The sequence below is a fragment of the Sphaeramia orbicularis genome, chromosome 13, assembly GCF_902148855.1.
Source record: "Sphaeramia orbicularis chromosome 13, fSphaOr1.1, whole genome shotgun sequence".
In the NCBI taxonomy this organism is placed as follows: Eukaryota; Metazoa; Chordata; class Actinopteri; order Kurtiformes; family Apogonidae; genus Sphaeramia; species Sphaeramia orbicularis.
In genome coordinates this window covers 21,649,668-21,669,544 of record NC_043969.1, presented here as the reverse complement: position 1 = coordinate 21,669,544, position 19,877 = coordinate 21,649,668, and the positions used below count along the sequence as shown (strand labels likewise).

The 19,877-nt window shown below is 38.6% G+C and overlaps 1 protein-coding gene across 1 annotated transcript in view; it reads right to left on the bottom strand.

Annotated features, from left to right (window-relative positions):
- Positions 1 to 7,000: 7,000 nt before the first annotated feature.
- clpb (ClpB family mitochondrial disaggregase) overlaps positions 7,001 to 19,877 on the bottom strand; it is a 36,841-nt gene continuing 23,964 nt past the window's right edge. The window contains 9 exon segments of the mRNA XM_030152054.1: positions 7,001 to 8,413; positions 9,353 to 9,457; positions 10,473 to 10,592; positions 10,703 to 10,776; positions 10,873 to 11,029; positions 11,144 to 11,305; positions 11,791 to 11,835; positions 12,496 to 12,551; positions 14,961 to 15,038. Of these exon segments, the coding sequence (XP_030007914.1) occupies positions 8,216 to 8,413; positions 9,353 to 9,457; positions 10,473 to 10,592; positions 10,703 to 10,776; positions 10,873 to 11,029; positions 11,144 to 11,305; positions 11,791 to 11,835; positions 12,496 to 12,551; positions 14,961 to 15,038 (995 nt within the window). The 3' untranslated portion in view covers positions 7,001 to 8,215.

Below are 19,877 nucleotides of genomic sequence, written 5' to 3'. Positions count from 1 at the left end.
CAATATTATGCCTTAGTTTATCATTTATACATATTCATCACATCTTACAGATCACAGTGGATCTACAAATACACACAATATTTAATAAGAGGCAGAATATTGATACAATTCTACATACTTCTCTTCAGAAATTTCAGGCTATTCACAGTTATTGTAAAAGGCTAGTCTATAAATGTAAACATTTTTGTGTAATTTTATTTTTTTTACACTACAACAAAGAGAAAAAAATGTAGTTTTCATTATTTATAGGTTATTATGATAGTATTTTACTGGTTCTGACCCACTTGAGATTGAATTGACCTAAAATGATTCTAACATCCTTGACTGTGAATATCGTCAGTGTAATTTCTGCATTTCACAAATTCATCCCAGGGGCCAGATTGAACCCTTTGGCGGGCCAGATTTGGCCCCCGGACCGCATGTTTGACACCCGTAGGTTAAGTCTTTGAGAGTTAAAGTGACTTGGATGCAGACACAGATGTGTGCTCTGATCTGTTTTATACACTGGTTTGTTGATTACACCTGACATGGTATGATTCTGTAGTTTACTTTATTGTTTTAGGTTTATGATGATATAGATGCAACCTTGTAGTCTGTGCTGCTGTCTGTCTGCCTGTCTGCCTGCCTGTCTGCCTGCCTGTCTGCCTGTCTGCCTGTCTGTCTGTCTGTCTGTCTGTCTGTCTGTCTGTCTGTCTCTGGACCAGGACACTCTTAATCTCAGTGGGTGTTTACTGGTTAAATACAAGAAAAAAGTAGGCATCTGAGAATAAGAGGCATTGGACTTTACTCACTTTACTGTTAAGAGGAAACAGTCACCTCATAATATTCAGTTATAGAGTTTTACCCCTGTCATGTCTTGTAGTTAAAAGATATGATCCAGTAATTAATACAGAGAGGGGAAGCAAAATTTACAATGAACATTTAGTTGTTTTTTCTCAGCAGGCACTACGTCAATTGTTTTGAAACCAAACATATATTGATGTCATAATCATACCTAACACTATTATCCATACCTTTTCAGAAACTTTTGCCCATATGAGTAATCAGGAAAACAAACGTCAAAGAGTGTGTGATTTGCTGAACGCACTCGTCACACCAAAGGAGATTTCAAAAATAGTTGGAGTGTCCATAAAGACTGTTTATAATGTAAAGAAGAGAATGACTATGAGCAAAACTATTACGAGAAAGTCTGGAAGATACTATTAAAGAAGAATGGGAGAAGTTGTCACCCGAATATTTGAGGAACACTTGTGCAAGTTTCAGGAAGCGTGTGAAGGCAGTTATTGAGAAAGAAGGAGGACACATAAAATAAAAACATTTTCTATTATGTACATTTTCTTGTGGCAAATAAATTCTCATGACTTTCAATAAACTAATTGGTCGTACACTGTCTTTCAATCCCTGCCTCAAAATATTGTAAATTTTGCTTCCCCACCCTGTGTATCTTAACTGTTAACTTAGCTGCAGCGATTAAAAATTTGAATCGCAGTTAATCGTGTGGATTTCTGCAATTAATCACGATTAATCGCATAGTTATATGGGAGGGGGGTGCTGGCATCAACAGTGTGTATTGCCTTTAAGTGATATTTCAGACTTGAAGTACTCCGGTGATAAAAATAATTCCACATTGCAGTGCTTCCAAACAACTTTGTCCTTCTCAACCCCACCATCTGAAGACATTTAAAATGAAAATGTCCATGTAAAACAACGGTACTTTTCTCCATGTTTATGTCCCCACCAGTTTATTTCCGCTTGTGAGTGATTGACAGGAGTCTTAAGCCCACTAATAAGTACTAATACTAATAAGCCCAATAATATGTGATGTTCAGTTGTTCAAAGCAAGCAAAGGGGCCCTGAAGTGGTCAGAATAAGTTGCGCTAACCTATGTTTTGTCCTTGCGTGTTCCCGTAGTCAGTTCGGACATAAGAAGGAACTAACAGACACGTTTCTTTCACCCTGTTTGTATGGCCCCAAAAACGTTTGCCTGTGTGTATTTTATGTTCAGTTGTTGTAAGAATGAGTAGTATTAAATATCTCTGATGTGAACCTTTGTTGCTGGATACAAAGACGTTGTAAATCTTAAATTAATCTGTAAATGCTAATCGCTAGCGTGTCTATGGATTTTCCCATTCAAGTTAGCATCGAGCTAGCGATCTTTTTCCCATTCATTTAAATGTATAATGCCATGTAAATGTACTAAGGCAATGAACAGAACTGAGACATATTTTGTTTGTATGTTGCAGTTTTACAGTGAGTCTCAAGTAAAAGATTTGGAGAGAAGTTTTGGGCGTGCGGCTTTTCTTGGGAAACCTGTTGTCTATCTGCCGAGCTAATGTAACCTGCACACAAGCGGGGCAGAATAATATGAGTTAGAATAAAACGGCATTAACGTGAGATAAAAAAAAAAAAATTGTCGGCGTTATTTAATGAATGCGTTAATGCGGTAATAATGCGTTAACTTGCCCAGCCCTAAAAATAATACAAGATGCCACAGTTTGTGTTCAGGCCTCAAATAAAGCAACCACTTTTATATTTATTCTGATACTGCAATGCTATTATTTTAACTTCAGAAATTAATATTTGGTGGAATAATGGGTAGTTTTTGCTCTTTCCAGTGCTTAAATGGCAGCAGCTTGGTTTAGTTTGGTGGTTTGTCATCATCCGTCTTCATCACATGCAGAGGTTTTGGATATTTGCAGTGAGCTGTTATGTTTTCAGATTAGGATGTACATGGGTGTTTATGTGTTTCAGATTTGACCTTACGTCCTCTTTTTGTTTAGTCTTTTTCTTCTTTTTTTTCTGCAGCTTCAGCTTTTTTCCATTTGTAGCTAAAGAGATAGACCAGCACCCAGACAGACGGACAGTAAAGGAGTGACAGAGGGAGAAAGGTGGAGGAAAGGGGAAGAAAATCTAAGCGGAGGGATGAAGATGGCGACGGAGGGGGTTTGAGAGAGAGAGAGCAAAATGCAGTGAGCTAGAGAGGGAGGTTAGGACGATGGAGGGCCAGGTTTCTGTTTCTCCATAATCTAATCAGAGAAATGGCAGCAGTCAGAAATAGCCTGACGGACAGACTAAGAGCCTCTTCTCTTTCTCCTCCTCCTCTTATTCTTGTCTTCCTCCTCAGGGAGGGTAAATGGATACGTGCACACACTCTCTCTCTCTCTCTCTCTCTCTCTTCTCTCTCTCTCTCTCTCTCTCTCTCTCTCTCTCTCTCTCTCTCTCACACACACACACACACACGCCAGCTTGGCTTCCTAAAACCATAAAGTGTAGATGTGTTTGAGGGGTTTGAGGAGATGGGAAGAGCCTGGAGGTATCACAGCAAAACCTGATCTACTGTCCAGATGCAGCCACTTCTTGACGATGAACCCCCACATTTAACCCTCAAACATGCAGATGACTTTTCAGATATATGACATTTTTATCAATTAAAATGACACAAAAGGGTTGATAAAGACCAGTGGTGTCAGAGGTAACATTAAGTGGGGTAAGGTAAAGAAGCAAAACCGCAGATATATTTATAATATTCAGCAAAAAGTAAGATGGCGGCGTGCACGGATGCAGCAGCACAGCCTTAAATATAATCAAAGACTGCTCACATCCAGGACACAAACTGTTAACTCTTCTGGACTCTGGATGGAGTTACAGCAGAACAAATGGACTTCAAACAGATTCCTTCTCTGACCTATTGTGAATGTAAATGCACAACCCCTCTTTTCTCTGCTATATTCAACATGTGCCATTACTAAGCAATTCAGTCACTTATCAGCCATCTGCGGTGGCCCAGAGGTGCAACAGCCCAAAAAATTATCCATTTAAGAAAAAAAAAAGAGAATAACCCCAAAAAATATCCATTAGCCCAAAAAACGATCCACTGTAAGAAAAAAAACTAGAACAGCAGAAAAAAATTGTCCTCAAGCCCAAAAAACGATCCACTATAAGAAAAAAACACTAGAACAGTAGAAAAAAAATTATCCTCAAGCCCAAAAACCTATCCACTATAAGAAAAAAAAAAAAATAGAACAGCAGAAAAAAATTATCCTCTAGCCCAAAAAATTATCCACTATAAGGAAAAAAAACAGAACAGCCCAAAAAATTATCCACTAAAAGAAAAAAAGAGAGCAGCCCAAAAAAAGTGTTCACTATAAGAAAAGCTGTTCTCCTTTTTTTTTTTTTTCTTGTAGTGGATAATTTTTTGGGCTGTTCTCTTTTTTTCTTATAGTGGATTATTTTTTTGGACTGTTCTCTATTTTTTTTCTTATAGTGGATAATGTTTTGGGCTGTTGCACCTCTGGGCCACCATAGCCATCTGACTCAGCTATGTACCACTATTAACCCTTAAACATCTACAACTATTTTTGTGATCATTTCCAAATGAATTTTTATCTACATTTACACTGGAAAAAAATCTAAATCTTGCCAAGTGTATTTTTCTCATTTCTAGTCAAAATATCTCGTCACACTTAAAATAAGACATGATCACCTAAAGAGTAACTTTTCAGTGAGATATAAGAACTTATTTCCAGACAACAGATCTTGAAAATCTTATTTCAAGAAATCTTACCAAGATAATTTTCATTTGTTCCATTGGCAGATTTTATTTTGCTTAATTCAAGATTTTTTTTTTTTTTTTTTTTGCTTAATTCAAGCAAAAAATCTGCCAGTGGAACAAATGAAAATTATCTTGGTAAGATTTCTTGAAATAAGATTTTCAAGATCTACTGTCTAAAAATAAGTTCTTATGTCTCACTGAAAAGTTACTCTTTAGGTGATTATGTCTTATTTTAAGTGTGACGAGATATTTTGACTAGAAATGAGAAAAATATACTTCGTAAGGTTTTGATTTTTGCACTCTAAACTTTCCTAAGTGATTATCACCCTTTGTTATAATATTACCGTGTGTGTTTTGCTGTTTTTGGGGGGATTGTTTTAGTGAAATTCAGGTATTTTCCTATATTTAATTTACTGATCAAATAAAAATTCAAAGGTTGTTATATTAAACAGGGAAAACTGAAGAGAAAATGATTCTTTTAAGCATAAAATATAATGAACTAAGTATTAAAAAAAAGAACCTACAACCACTGTTATTTGAAAAGCTGAGAAACTGCATTTTAACGGACTTATTTACATGTATTGATAGGATTAGTCCAGAAGCCATTAAACATCTTAGATCAGAAGATGCTTGGGGTCACAGTGGCTGTTTAGGTCTTTGAGGGTTGACCCAACTTTGAAATTATTGACATTTATTAGTACAGTGCTTGTGTGTGTGTGTGTGTGTGTTTTTTCTTTTAGGATTGCACTGATCAGATGTATCAGATCTAATTTCATTATACTAATTATACAATCACACTAAGATCCAGGACTAACAGACTGAAAAACAGCTTCTACCTTCAACCTGTTAAATCCATCACAGCCCAAAGACTGATGTGCAATAGATCCATTCTCCACTTCCACTCTAAATAGCTCACTAATACTTACTTAGAGGCTCCGTTGTTACCGTGGAAACACCGTCATCTTCTATAACATTGATTCACCAGTAAAACCCATGGAGTCTGATAAATGACAGTGCGTGGACACACTTGTTTTACGTTCAGTTAATAATAGATTTTGCAGAAAAAGTCACTTTTTCTTCCGGTTTCTCTGTTTTTGATGTAAAACCTTTGAATTTACTCTGAGCTTTTGTGAACAAATACACCATCAGGGAATTAAATATCGGAAAATACATGTTTTACACTGAAAAAACTCAAAATAAAAAGGATAATATTACAATAAATGGTGATGAATCACTTAAGAAAGGTTAAATATAGAGAAAAGTTCATTTGGGAACTGCCACAAATGTAGCACTGAGTCTTTATGGGCTAAGTGGGTCAGACCAGTAAAATACTGTCATAATAACCTAGAAATAATGACAACTTCAAAATTTTCTTTTCTTTAGTGTAAAAAAAAACCTGGACCATGAAAGTGAAATGTCTTAAGAAAAGTGGAATTTTAACAATATTCTGCTTGTTATTAAATGTTTTGTGTCTTTGTAGATCTACTGGGATTTGTGAGCTTTGATGCACATGTAAATGATAAACTGAGACGTAATATTATTAAAATTGCACTTATTTTACTTAGGAAATGTCAGGCTGTTCATGTTATTCACATTTTTTAAAGGATAGTTTTGTAGATATAAAAATTTTCATAATGTAATTGTACTTTTTTCAGTTGAAAACAATCATTGTCATCATTTATAAGGTATGTTTTTTTTTACTGTTCTGGCCCACTTGAGATCATATTGGCCTGAATGTAGCCCATCAACTCAAATGAATTTGACCCCTACTATAAACATATTCTGTCCAATTCTGTCAACCTTCAAGAACTGCTTTTTGTTCTGTTCTCCAAATCTTTCACAACCCATCATCCCATGTTGATTTTCAAGATTAAAACTATAATTTATTCAGTGATGTAATGGTTTAGGCTGTAGTATGTTGCACTCTGTATGCTAATGAATGACTGGAAGAAAAAGCATTGCAGCGTGATCAAAATGCTGCAGTGGGGTATGATTGAAAAACAATACAATTACACTTCCTCCACAGGACACAGCTCTGACTCTGGGTGGATGTCAGCAAAACAGGCGGAGTGTGTGTTTGTGTTGTTGGGGGGTCCAGGTGGAACACAGTAAGAATGGAGGAGTCTTTTTCCTGCATGCTAATTCCACCCCATAGGGAAGATATTCCTGCAGGGTGTGTGTGTGTGTGTGTGTGTGTGTGTGTGAGTCTTTGTGGTATTTGCCATGTTGCATTCCCACCCGGCGTCTGACACAAACCCCCACATGAACCAGAATTCCAAGGAAATTCCAGTGTCATGTCACTTCACAAGGTGGACAAGCGTTATTGTTACAGAATTCCCACCCAGGCACCCCACACACACACACACACACACACACACACACACACACTCATCCATCCATCAGCAGTGTCAGAGCGACGCCGACAGAACAAAAAACTGAGGAATTCCCTTTTTTGTTGTGATGACTTTATTTACACGGTGGAGGTTGGGATACAAGAATGAAAAATGTTGCTGGGGTACATTTGGCGTCTTGTCAGTGTGCTGTTCAAACATTTATGATACACCACTTGGAATATTATTTCTTTATGCTGCTAAATTCCTCAGATCTGTCTGCAGAACACACTGTGGAGCACCGTCGTGACAGACCTTTTTGCATTAACATGCATCAACAAAAGCAATTCACATGGCAGTTATATTACCCATAATTCAAAATGACGGCGATACATTTCTGTTTAAGATGATTCCACTATGCATTCTTTAGTCAAATGAAATGGAAAAAGCAGCTTCTGTTTACACACATTTATTTATCTGCTGGTGAATCAAATGTGAATTAAAGTGAACATTTAGGCAACGATCTGAGGTAACACCACACTTTCTTTGGTCGTTGATGCAAATGGCTCTGGTTCAGAAAAACCTCTCTGAGTTGTGTCATTTCATGTTTTATTTGCTATTGGCTAAAATTACAGTATGTACTCTGTTTTTTCTGCATTTGCCATTTCCCATCCACATCATTCATTCAGTCATAGTCAGATATACCACTCCTCATTGCCCTGGACTTACATATATTATATGTGTTATAATTAGTCTCTTTTTAATAAATATTAAACATTTATCTGTGTTAAATAGCATATGTGATGAAGTGTACATGAAGTTATCACACTATAACAGCTCAGCCGACAAACACTACTACAACATAATGCATCATGGCTTTTTCCTCATTAATATGATGTTTCTTTCTCATGATGAAATGATGTTAAATCAGCCTGGTGACTCTATGCTACTTTAACAACCACATTATTTTGCAACATTTTACCCACACTCCTTATTGTTTCTATGTGCTGCGTCTGTGCACAGCTTTCAGTATCAGCTGATGTGAACATCTTTAGTTGTAATATAAACCTTAGTGGTCTAAGAGGATGTTTTTATTGACGTTTACATCACATTGTTGGCAGTTTATTTACTGCATATGGTGGAAGAGTTGGCATGATTTACTGCATGTGCAGTGAAAGAGGGAGGCGGTGGTGTTGTGTTCATCAGAGGTACTTTTATTGTGAATATCATTCCAGAACATCCATCTTCCTCACACTGTCTGATGATGATTGTGATACTATGGTTAGTGTACATGTGTGCACACCTGCTGTTTGTGTGTCTGTGTTGTGGAGTGTTAGTGTTCGGGGCTCAGAGGCGGACGGATGTCTAGTGTTCTCGATGAGCTGTCCTCTCCTACCACCTCCAGCCGCAGACTGGGCACGCTCCGTTCCTCCCGGCCCCCTGATTGGACAGACAGACGCAGGGTGCAGCCTTTGGGCAGGAGCTCCTGTTCATAGGCAGCAGCTAACTGGTTAACAACCCGCCGCTCAACCTGATAACAGATGAGATCAGAGTGAAGGCACAGGCAAACAATATGTGTGTGTGGTTGTATAAGAAAATGACATCTAACCCTGCACACTGGTTTATTTTCTGGGACAGATAAGTTAGCAGACATGTGGATGGATTTTTCATTTTTGATCATTTTAATTCCTATGTCAGCTATGAATAAATGAACTATCGTTGGACAACTGAAAATCAGCTTCATAGATCTGTTATTATAGGAGACACCTTCCTGATCAATGATCTATAGGCTCACCAGATGCAGTGCAGGTAGATTTTTTTTTTTTTTTTTTACATTGTATACATTTGGTGTGGTTTTACCTTCTCAAAGCAATTTCTGAAGTTGCTTCTCCCTTTAGAAAAGACTATGTGTCAGTAGATGTGTATAAGTTCATGTAATTGGTCCAAAAGTGTAGATTATCAATGTAATCAATACCATTTAATATCAGCGAATAACAGTGTTTTGACAGTGTACATGAGGTAAAACATGGTTCAGTTTGATCTGGACTGAGACCGCCTCTTCTATCAGTTTGATTTACACCAAATAGCAGCAAATTTGGTTCAGATCAAACTGGATGGTTTGATGAACAAGCATGAACGCTTTTCACTGCAAAAAAAGGGGTGTCTAAAAACAAGATAAGAACTCTACATCTGAGGAAAAAGGTACTCAAAATAAGTGAAATATCTGTCCATGCATTAAGACAATTTCACTGGACAAGATTTCTTGAATTAAGACTGTTAAATCTAGAAATAAGCATTTAGATGTATGAACACTCAAAATAAGAAATTAACTCTTAAAACAAGATAAAAGATAATTGATCTAACATTTTTAAATCAATTTTTTTCTTATCTTGGTGAGAACCAAATAATTTGCAGTGTTCGAAATGGAACCAAGAAACAAATGTGTGTGTATAAGAGTTTCTGTGTATACCTCATGTTTAATGGAGCGCGCTCCGTAATGCATGTTGTACCCTCCAGCCAACAGGTCCAGGACTGGCCGATCCCATTTAAGAGTGATATCATGGCGCTGCTTTGCCTAACAAAAGAGAGGGGAGGTGTATTAGGTGTAAAAGGACACGAAAGGAGACAGAGGTGAGATCTGCTGTTGATAATGTGTCAGAAAAAGACAAAACTGAAAAAGAGAATGGTAAAAGATGAGGATAGGGATGAGAAATGGGAGGCGAGACGGAGAGAAGATACTGTCAAGCAGCATGTCTGCCAGTGCTAATCAACAGGCCCTTAATGCGCTTTAATCAAACATCAGTCAATAGTAGTGATCAGAGCTGCTCATTAAGATACTGATGTTAACACTCCTTCCAGTAAATGAGACACACCATTTTACTCCAGAGATCCAAACACTAATATAAGGCAATAATAATCACACGCTAACATTTAAGTCATTTAACATAAATACATGACAAATTCCACCGTAACATTACGATTTCAGCTGTACTGATTAAAGATATAACCTCTTAAAAAATTATAGACAACAGACTCTAACTAATCGGAATACAAGAAAACACAACTGACAGACAAAAGGACACACACAGTCATGAGTCAGGTCTGTATGAGTCGCCTGCAGGGCCCACGTCGGCTGTCAGGACACCAGCTCTAATATTAATAATTAAATATTGATGAAGGCTCCACATGTTAAACACTGTAATCACATTATAGTGACGAGCAGTGGCACATCATATTGATCTGTGTGTGTTCCTGCACAGCTCTGTGACTGGGCCGAGTGGGTGAGGACCTCCGCCCCACTGGAGAACACCCTCTGATATGAATGGGGGGGCTGTGAAGACATGAGTGGTGCCTGCTGTGGTCTGTACGAGTCCCAGCTTCCATCTGGAGTCACACAATACCAGGCTATGGTTGTAAATTAGCAATTCTGCTAAAATATGATGGGTTAACATCTTGTCCATATTTTATATTGATGTTCATTAATGTGCACTATCCCTGTTAAATAGATAGAAAAAGTGAATTCCATTTTTCAAAGGCATAAAGATAACAATAAAGATAAGACTGAGTGGATGACATAATGTGTTTCATACCTTCTTAGCCCAGAAGTTCAGTTCTTTGCTGACCAGCTGTAGAAGCTCCGAATGACAGAAAGGCAAGAAGTACACGATTTCATTGATCCGGCCGAGAAACTCGTCCCTACGGAAATGAGCCTATGGAGGAACCAAAAAATGAACAATGGCAGGAGCAGCCTTTCAGGAAAGCTAGAGCTAACCACTGAAGAAAAACAGTCTGTGCAGCTGCACTAATGCAGGCGTCTTACCTTCAGGATTGGTCGAATCACAGATTCTTTAAACTGTCGGGAGATTTTAATGTCATCACTCTTCTGAACATCATCTGGAAGAAAGTCCGACACTCAGATCTCAAGATTTTAGAGAAGAAAACACTAATCTGTACATCAGTGCGTTTGTGTATGTTGTGTCTTTCTCTCACCAAGGTTGTCGGCCAGCTTTCTGCGGCTGACCTCTTCAGCTTCCTCACGCAGCTGTAATCCATGCTGGGCAATTTCATCACTTGCAACATTGGACGTCATGATGAAGATGGCGTCTTTACACTCAATGGTCTTTCCTTTACCATCAGTGAGACGACCCTAAGCAAGAGTAGAACTGATTCAGAACTCATTAAAGCAGTTTTCAAATCTGTCAAATCAACCAGTAACCCATTCTGAGCATGTGTGTGTATTTTTGTGTGTTTGCATACACACTTCATCAAAAAGCTGCAGCATGATCGTGAGGACATCAGGGTGGGCTTTGTCCACTTCATCAAAGAGGACGACGGCATTGGGACACGCCTTCAGCAGCTTCGTCAGCTGACCCCCTTCCTCATGTCCCACGTATCCCGGTGGAGAACCAATAAACTTCGCCACCTTGAAGGAGATTTTAAAGTATTTAGACAATATGACACAGGCTGCATGCTTTTACAGGAACCCTCATAACTACTAACGACAATCTGCTGCAGCAAACGGAAAAATGAAACTTACTGCTGTGAAACTGCTTAGAAATGGTTGAGTATCATGACAAAATGAAGCAGCGTCATTTTACTAATTAAATGTATTCATCACCAAAGCTTCATAAAGACTGAGTGCAAAATGGGGCAAAACAATATCAGTTTGAGTTTATGCATCCGTTATCAGTACATGAGCAAAATTAATCCAATGCGTCATTTCTATGTATCTGCAGCTGAACTGCAACAGATCATCTCCTCTCAAATGAATGAACTTCTATTACAGAGCATGCAAACATATTTAACACATCATATATTTGCACTATTTAGGTGCTAAGAATCAATCAAATACTTTGGCTTCTTCCTGAGTCTGCACTAATATTAAACCAAAACAAATATTTGCCTTACCTCATGTTTTTCCTGGAACTCGGACATGTCCATACGGATGAAACCCTGCAATCACATGATGGATTAGACTTCCTGTGATTGTGTACTTGTACTGTATTCGCTGAGTGGACAGATACCACCAATGGTTACCATGGAAACCAACCCTAATTGAATTCTGCCACTTTCTCCAGACACTAAATTAAATGTCCTATATGTGTTTTATATCTGTGGGAAGACCTGTGTTCCACCCATTGACTGAGCTGGAAAACATGAAGTGGGCCAGTGTCAGCATTATAACATAATAGTCTTATTGTAATTATTTTATAATCACAACTGTGATTATTTCACATAATCATGATGAAATGACAAACATTAGCAGTATTTCCACCTTCTCATACTGTTGGAGATTAAAGCACTTTTTTAATGACACCATCTCTTTGCTTCTTGAGTCTCTTCACCAGCAGTGGTACCTCTTATTAGGCATCATTTCTTTGTATCTTTGAGTAACAGACATTGTATATTTATTTATGATAAATCTTGTGTTTGCAAAGCCTACAAGGGAGATAAAAATAGTATATTTATTTATGCATTCCACAGCATAAGGTGAACTGTAAGTATATAAATAAACTATTCTTATAGAAGTACAAAAAAAAAACTGAATTATTAATTGCAATTACTTGTATCATAATTAATCTTCCATCATGAGTGTGATGTTACGTCACATACCTTTTTGATGTCCTTGTGCATGTAGCGAGCCACCTGTTTGGCCAACTCTGTCTTTCCTGAGACAAAAATCAGCCAGTGAGACGAAATGGAGACATCATTTCATTACTTAAAATCCAACAGAAAACAAGCTCCGACCCCTTTTATTCAGTTTGTTTTTAATAAAAAAAAAAAAAATAACAGCTCCTACAGAGATTTCAGGCTCTCAGAAAAACAAGCTTACTCATTTCAGACAGAAAGATGATCTCTATCTTTCTCTAAGTGCTGGCCTAAATCCCACTGCCTCCCTCTGCGAAGCTTTCAATCATCCGCCGCTCTCCAGAAGCACATATTATGTTTGTCAGTAAAATATTCTGCATATAAATGCTCACATATGATATTGATGCCTCGTGTTTGGTATGCATATGGCTCTGATGATTTTGTGTGTGAGGGGCTGTGTGTGTGTGTGTGTGTGTGTGTGTGCCTGTGTCTTGTTGCTGTGTTTAATATTGATGTCTCATGGCCACTGTTTGTCGCTGAAGGCAACAGAGAATATGAACACCGTCTCTCCTTCATCTATCTCTGTGGCCTGTCATTTCACCATCTCCCACTGTTTTAGCCATCCATCTGCCCTATAACACCCCTCACACACTTATTTCTGCTCTGCGGCTACACTGGGAATGTGTAACCTCTTCTCTACAATAGAAATGTTGAGTTCAGTCCTTTAATATTGAGTATTTACCATCTTGTATTTATATTTTCCTACACATTGTTTTGTATGGTATACTCACTGCAATGTGTGGAAGAATATTCTCAGATGAGGACGATCAGTGTGGATATGCTGAAGCAGGGATGTTTTAATTCATTCCCACCTTCCCTAGTGGGTATACAAACTATTATCTGGTGTTTATTTAGTGTTACAGTGAAGTTTGATCTTCTTTGAAGGATGTTCCTGTGTTTTTAAGTGTAATCATTATAGAGCTCAAAGCTTTGTAAAAGGATGGGAAATGGGCACACTGCAGTAGATCATAACACTGCCCCCACAGGCTTGTACTGTAGGCACTAGGCATGATGGGTAATTACTTCATCTGTCTCTCTTCTCACCCTAATGCATCCATCACTCTGGAACAGGGTCAGTCTGGACTCATCTGACCACATGACCTTTTTCCATTGAAACAGTCCAATTTGTTTGTTCCTTAGCAAACTGAAGCCTTTATTTATGATTATCATCAGTGATAAATAGTTTCCTTAAGGCTACACAGCTGTTTAGTCCCAATCCGTTGAGGTGTCTTTGCGTTGTGCATGTGGAAGTGCTCTTATTTTGACTATTAATCAAAGCTTTGAGCTAATGTTGATATTTACATGTTGATTTCAGACATTTAAGAGAACAACAACCACATTTATTCTTCAAAGATGATGGTTGACCACTAGCATTCCAGGTTTTAACCTCCTGAGACCCAGAAAATGTCATCAAAGTACAAGCTTTTTTTGTTTTTTTATTAAATAAGTGTCTATATTGGAAACATCATGATGCAACAGTTTTTTCAGATGCAGTTTTTAAATTTTTTATGGAATGTCCTTTGTGGTGGACAGTTTTCTTTTCTTTTTGTATAAAGTTGTGAAACTCTTGTCCACAAATGTGGATAGAAAACCCATAGCTGGGTCTTAAGAGCTTAATAATGTGTTGGACTCTTTTTAACCCAATTTTCATAGATTCTCCTTAGTTTTGTTCTTGGCTTGAAACAGGGCAATAATTTGACCCATCTGAAACAGATCTTTTCCATAACCACAGGATATGTCTTGTGGCACAGTTGTTTAACAAATGAGAGGCTACTGATCAGTTAAGGTTAAGTAACTTGTTGCAGCTGAAACAGATTAGTCACTCAAGTAATTATCCGATAGAAGGATTGAACCAGTTTGCTTAATTTAATCCAGGTAATTTTCAATATAGTAGGTAACTTAATATGGAAACTATTTTAGTGACAGTTCTTTCAGATTTATCCAAAATAAAAATGATTGAGGTTGGTGTTGAGTTGAATTAACATGAGCGAATACCTCACATTGAAAACAAAACTAATATCCTCTAATGGGTTACTTATATTAGTTAACTGGCTTGCAGACATAAATATTAGCCAATATTACCACTTTTGTGTGGTCAGGTGTTAAAAGTTTATCTTGAATTATTTAAAATTAATTTGGCTTTGTTTCTTAATGTTAAAAAGCATCTAAGTCAATAATTTGGGAGTAAATCTGTTGACCTTTTTTACTTCTCTTTTGTCACCTTAAGCATCCTGTCTGTTTGCCATTTCAGGTCATCAATTCAATGAGAGGAGGAAAAAACATTTTTATTCAGTATACTCCATACAGTTAACTAAGTCAGGCTTTCTGTTTATTTTGGCAGCTCCTCTTAGCCGCTGCCAAAATAAACATGATTTCATGAGGTCAAACCCGAGACAAAGTTGTGAGTGTGAGAGACATGAGTGAGTTACCGATTCCTGATGAACCAAGGAAGAGGAATACGAGAGGATGCTCTTCATCGTACCAGCCATTCTCCTTCCTCCTGATGGCTACAGGGTGTGAAGAAAAGGAGAAAGCAAACAAAAAGCAACCGTTATTTTAGTTATTTACGTTTGTTGACTTTGCCTATTTATGAAACATTCTTACTTTGGCCTAGCTGAACTGAGTTGACCTAATGGAGGCGGGTATTCCATAAACTATGATAAAAGACTGAGGGTGGAGATGAGAAAAGGGTCAGAGACATTTGGTAGAAAAAAGGAGAAGCAGGAGAGGAAACAGAGCAAGAAGAGTGAGATGAGAGACCTCCAGAAAGCTACCCATGATGCCTCTCCTCCCCCCTCAGTCAGTGGGGCCATTAGCCAGCAGTAATTGTGTTAGCCTCCCTGGCGCGGCCATGGTAAAATCAGTTTAGCATGGATCGCAGCCTCACACACACACACAGAGCCACACACACTCGCTTAAAGAGGAGTGCCTACCCAACCCTGCCATCACCCCAGCAACCGCACTCACACACATACACAAAGACAAGATGATGAGCTGGATCGGGGGGAAGTAAAGAGTGTATTTGGCCGTGGTTTCAAGCGCTTGACGAAGAAACAGACACTCGCACGAGCCCATTCAAACCAGGACCTGTTGAGAGATCGGAGCCAAAACAAGACCCACAGATGAACGGGTTTCAGTGGGTCCTTAGTTTGAGTCCACGGACCAGCAGAGGCCACGTAGGGCTGTGGTCAAACCCTGTCTGCATCACTTTCCTTATGCGTTTATCTGAATCTTCAACAGTCCAGGTCTCCACTACCAGTCCTGCCATTTGCTTCTTCTTGACCTTTTTTACTGTAACTGACTGTAACTTAAAGCAGTCAACACCCACATGCATACGTCTTCATTTTTATTTCTATTGGATTCTGTGAAGATGAAGCACAGGTGAAACATTGACAAGGTAGTAACTATATTAGGGATGTAGCAATCCACTTTTTCCTGCTGATTCAACTACTTTTTCCAAAACCAGAGCTTGTTTTTTTGTTGAACATTATTATTATGTTAATAAAGATGCATGAAGTCTATCTGGGTTTTTTGTGCTCTGTAAGTGTTGTAGCTCAGCCTCTAGCTCACTCAGTTGTTGTCGGTCTTATGTAGTGTTATGGTAGATTCAAGGGCCAGTGTGTCATGCACTTCTGACAGATATGGGAAATCGGGAAGAATAAGAAGACTAATTAATAATTCAGATTTCTATTTGTGCTTCGACATTATGGCTATGGAACACAGAATGTGGGTTGGATCATGGATTTGTGACATTAGCCCTGGATCTGGTTAGTGAATTGAACTGTTAAACCCTGGACCTCTTGTTTCTAATGGGAATCATTTCAATGTAACAAAAACAATGGATTAGCTGAGAGCAGAAGCTTCATTTATATAATAAAAACAAGTTATGATCAGAAAGTAGCAGAGGTGAGACAAAATGTATAATCATTGCATCATAAAGCAACATTTTTGCACTTATTTGGCTCATTTAATGAATTTTAGTGGTAGAGAAATAATACTTTTGGATCTGCTTAGAGTTAGCTTATCAGTGCAAAGTTTGTTGCATTGGTCTGTTGTTTTATTAAATTATTCATGATATATGCTGGTCTCGGACTGTTAGCTAGTTTTTGATATTTTCCCATTTGTGTACGTGTTGTTTGGATTGTGTTCTGTTGTCCAACAATTGATTTTTGTTTTTTTAGCTGACATTCTTCTGGTTATGTGGATATATAGCATGTCTACAGTCGCAGAAAAATTTATTAGACCACTCTTGTTTTCTTCAATTTCTTGTTCATTTTAATGCCTGATACAACTAAAGGTACATTTGTTTGGATAAATATAACGATAACGACAAAAGTAGCTCATAAGAGTTGAATTTCAGAGCTGATATCTAGCCACTTTCCATGGTTTTCTTGATAATAACCAAAATCACTTCAGTTCTTACATCAATAGCTATGGCATTGTACTGCCAAAATCTGTGCTTTTAGGCATTCCATGTTTTCTTTTCTGTCTGTTTTAGTCACATGATACAGACAGGAGATAGTACTTGATTGCATAACCATTGTTTTGGATGATTTTTGATGATCTAATAATTTTTTCTGTATTTTTTCTGACTGTATATTGCTAGAAGCGTTGCATAGCATTACCATGGCAACGCAAACTGAACAGTGACTGCCTGGGTAAAAGAGGCTACATTTCATCTCTAGTACATTCAAATTTGGGTTTCTGTTCATTTGCACACAATGTATTCTAAACGCTTGGTTCCCATTTCATCCAGTTTGCCCAGTTTTTCCTGTAACACCACTGAGGCGTTTGAGTGGGATCTGACGGCAAAGTCCTACAGTATAGTTATTTGGCAGAAAATGCATCCATTTCTTGGCAAGTTACTAAGTACACCCAATATAAGTGCAAGAAGAACAGTCTGTATGATTAGCTCAAGTGATTTATGCTTTTACACAGAGAGACAATGAAGCCTCACTCAGTGTTAGCCGGTGTTGCTAAGAAGCTCTTTATGTGATACGATGGAGCCAAAATACTGCACGACAGACATGCAATCTGAGTGTTAAACTAGGTTCTAATAGCTGATAATCATAAAGAGCAGATGCTTGGCAGGAGGAGAGAAGAAGAGGCAGAAAAAGGGAGGAAGCGAGATGACATGGAAAAGGAGGCTGAAAGAGGATAAAGATAAGGAGAAGAAAGAGGAGCAAGGATGTAGAAAGAGATAAAGAGGGGAAAGATAGAGGAGTGATGAGATAAGGAGACAGAGAACGAGGTAGAGAAACAAACAAGTGTGTCAGAGATGGCCGGTGAGATGAATAGTGACAAGAGGGGCTCCAGTGCTCCGTCTGCTTTATCAACGGCTGTGTGAATGACAGCGTAACCTTCTGTGTGTTTGTGTGCGTTTTAGCTGATTGAGAGCGACTTTGACAGAAGGGCGCACTGACATTTCTCAGAGGACCCTGACAACAACAAGGAAAGGAAGGAGACACAAAACAAATGAAAGCTCGCTCTCACTCTCACATGCATACACACACACACTCACAAACACACACACACTCAGCTGTGTGCATTGGGCAGGTCTGGTTGGCTCTAACACGATTACAGAGGGATGATTCTCTTCAATAACTCTTAGCCCTGAGAGCTAAACCTGGATCAATCTAACCTCCTTCCTGTGTGTAGTTAGTAGATTTGTACCAGTGTGGGTATGTGTGTGTGGCTGTGTGTGAGTGGGTGTGTATCTTGCTCTAGGGCGGCTGTTCGTCATCAGGGGTTAAGGCTGAAGGAGCTTTTTAGGAGACATGACAACACAGCACATGCAAAAGCATCAAACTTTTTGTCTTATATTATTTCTCACATCTAATTTTCTTTTTCTCTCCAATAACAGGTCACATCCATCCACCTGTCTTTCCTTCTTTTTGACCTGTGACAGATTCTCTTATTTTCCCTTGTGGAGCATTAGACTCTCCTATGTATGAACCAAGAACTCTTTTCATTTTTACAGACAGGTGATAAATTACATGGCAAATCTGTCACTTCTGCGGTTAGACTCATGTCCCGAGCATGTGCTTGTCTTCTTTTTCATCTCTTTATCGCTTCCTAATCTTATCTTCTACTGTATTTCCCTTCCCCTCCTTCCTGGTCCAACTCCTCATCTGTCCACTTCCCCTCTCTGACATTGTTATAATTCTGTCATATCCCACTGGGCTCATGTTTGTTAAACATGTAGCATGGCACACACACTATTAAAAGTAATGGACAGTTGATAATATGTACTTGTGTAAAACATTTTTTACTGCAAAATCCTCCACTTGCTTCTGTTGTGTGTGATATATTTCCTGTAATACCTGAAAGGAATCAATAAGCTGTTCTTTTATCACTGCAGAAACGACGTCTGTGGCTTTCAGGACAATTTGCCATGATAACAGCAATCCTTCCTCGCCTTGCCAAAGACTACAAGTTCCATGATGCCCTTTCGTCAAATCCATCCACTTGCAGTAAAACCTACACTGACACTTGTTCTGCGGCTGAAATATGTAACACAATATTATTTTACAATATAGAAAACCTTTAGTTTGTATTCATGTTTCTTCAGACTTGGAAAAACTCATTAAGTTGTTCTTTTGCTGGTTATAAACCCAGCCGTATTAGCTCTCAGAAAAAAAAAAAAGCATTATAATATCTGCTTCCTAGCTTTGGGAGTGAGTTGATTATTTTCACAAATCTAAACAGTAACTGTCCAAGATCATAAAAATAACACACGACCTCTCTCTCACAGCAGAGACCGTTCTGAACACACACGTTCTCTCATCTATGGATCAATATATGGCCTCCATGGATGCCTGGTGTAATATCAGCTCTTTACTGTCTGCTGTGTTATTGTGCTCTAACTCATCCTCCCTCCTCTTCTCCATGCATTACACTTGCTTTCTCTGTCTTCTGTCAATGTCCTGAGCTTTCTCAGCTTCTCCTGCCATCAATGTTCTGGCTTGTTTGATTTTCCTTGTCTCTACTGTTTTTTCTCTTCCTGGCTCCATCATTTCCGACTGTCCAGCCCTGAGTCTGAGCAGGATGGCGCAGCGTGGAGGAGAAATGATGGAAAGATGCAGGAGGTGAAGTGGAGGTTGGATCAGATGGAGGGAGAGGTGAAGGAGAAAGTGAAGGAGTGGGTGAGATGGATACTGAGGGGGTTAAGAGATAGAGATGGAGATAGAGAAACGAAGAGAGATAGAGATGGGGAGGAAGCTGAGGGGGAGGAGAAACAGAAGGGGATGAGGGAAAGAGAGGGGGAGGAAAGAAGAGGAGGAGGAGGAGGAGGAGGGGGGGGGGGTCTGTAGTATGTCTCCTCCCTCTGTAATTGTGTTAACTGG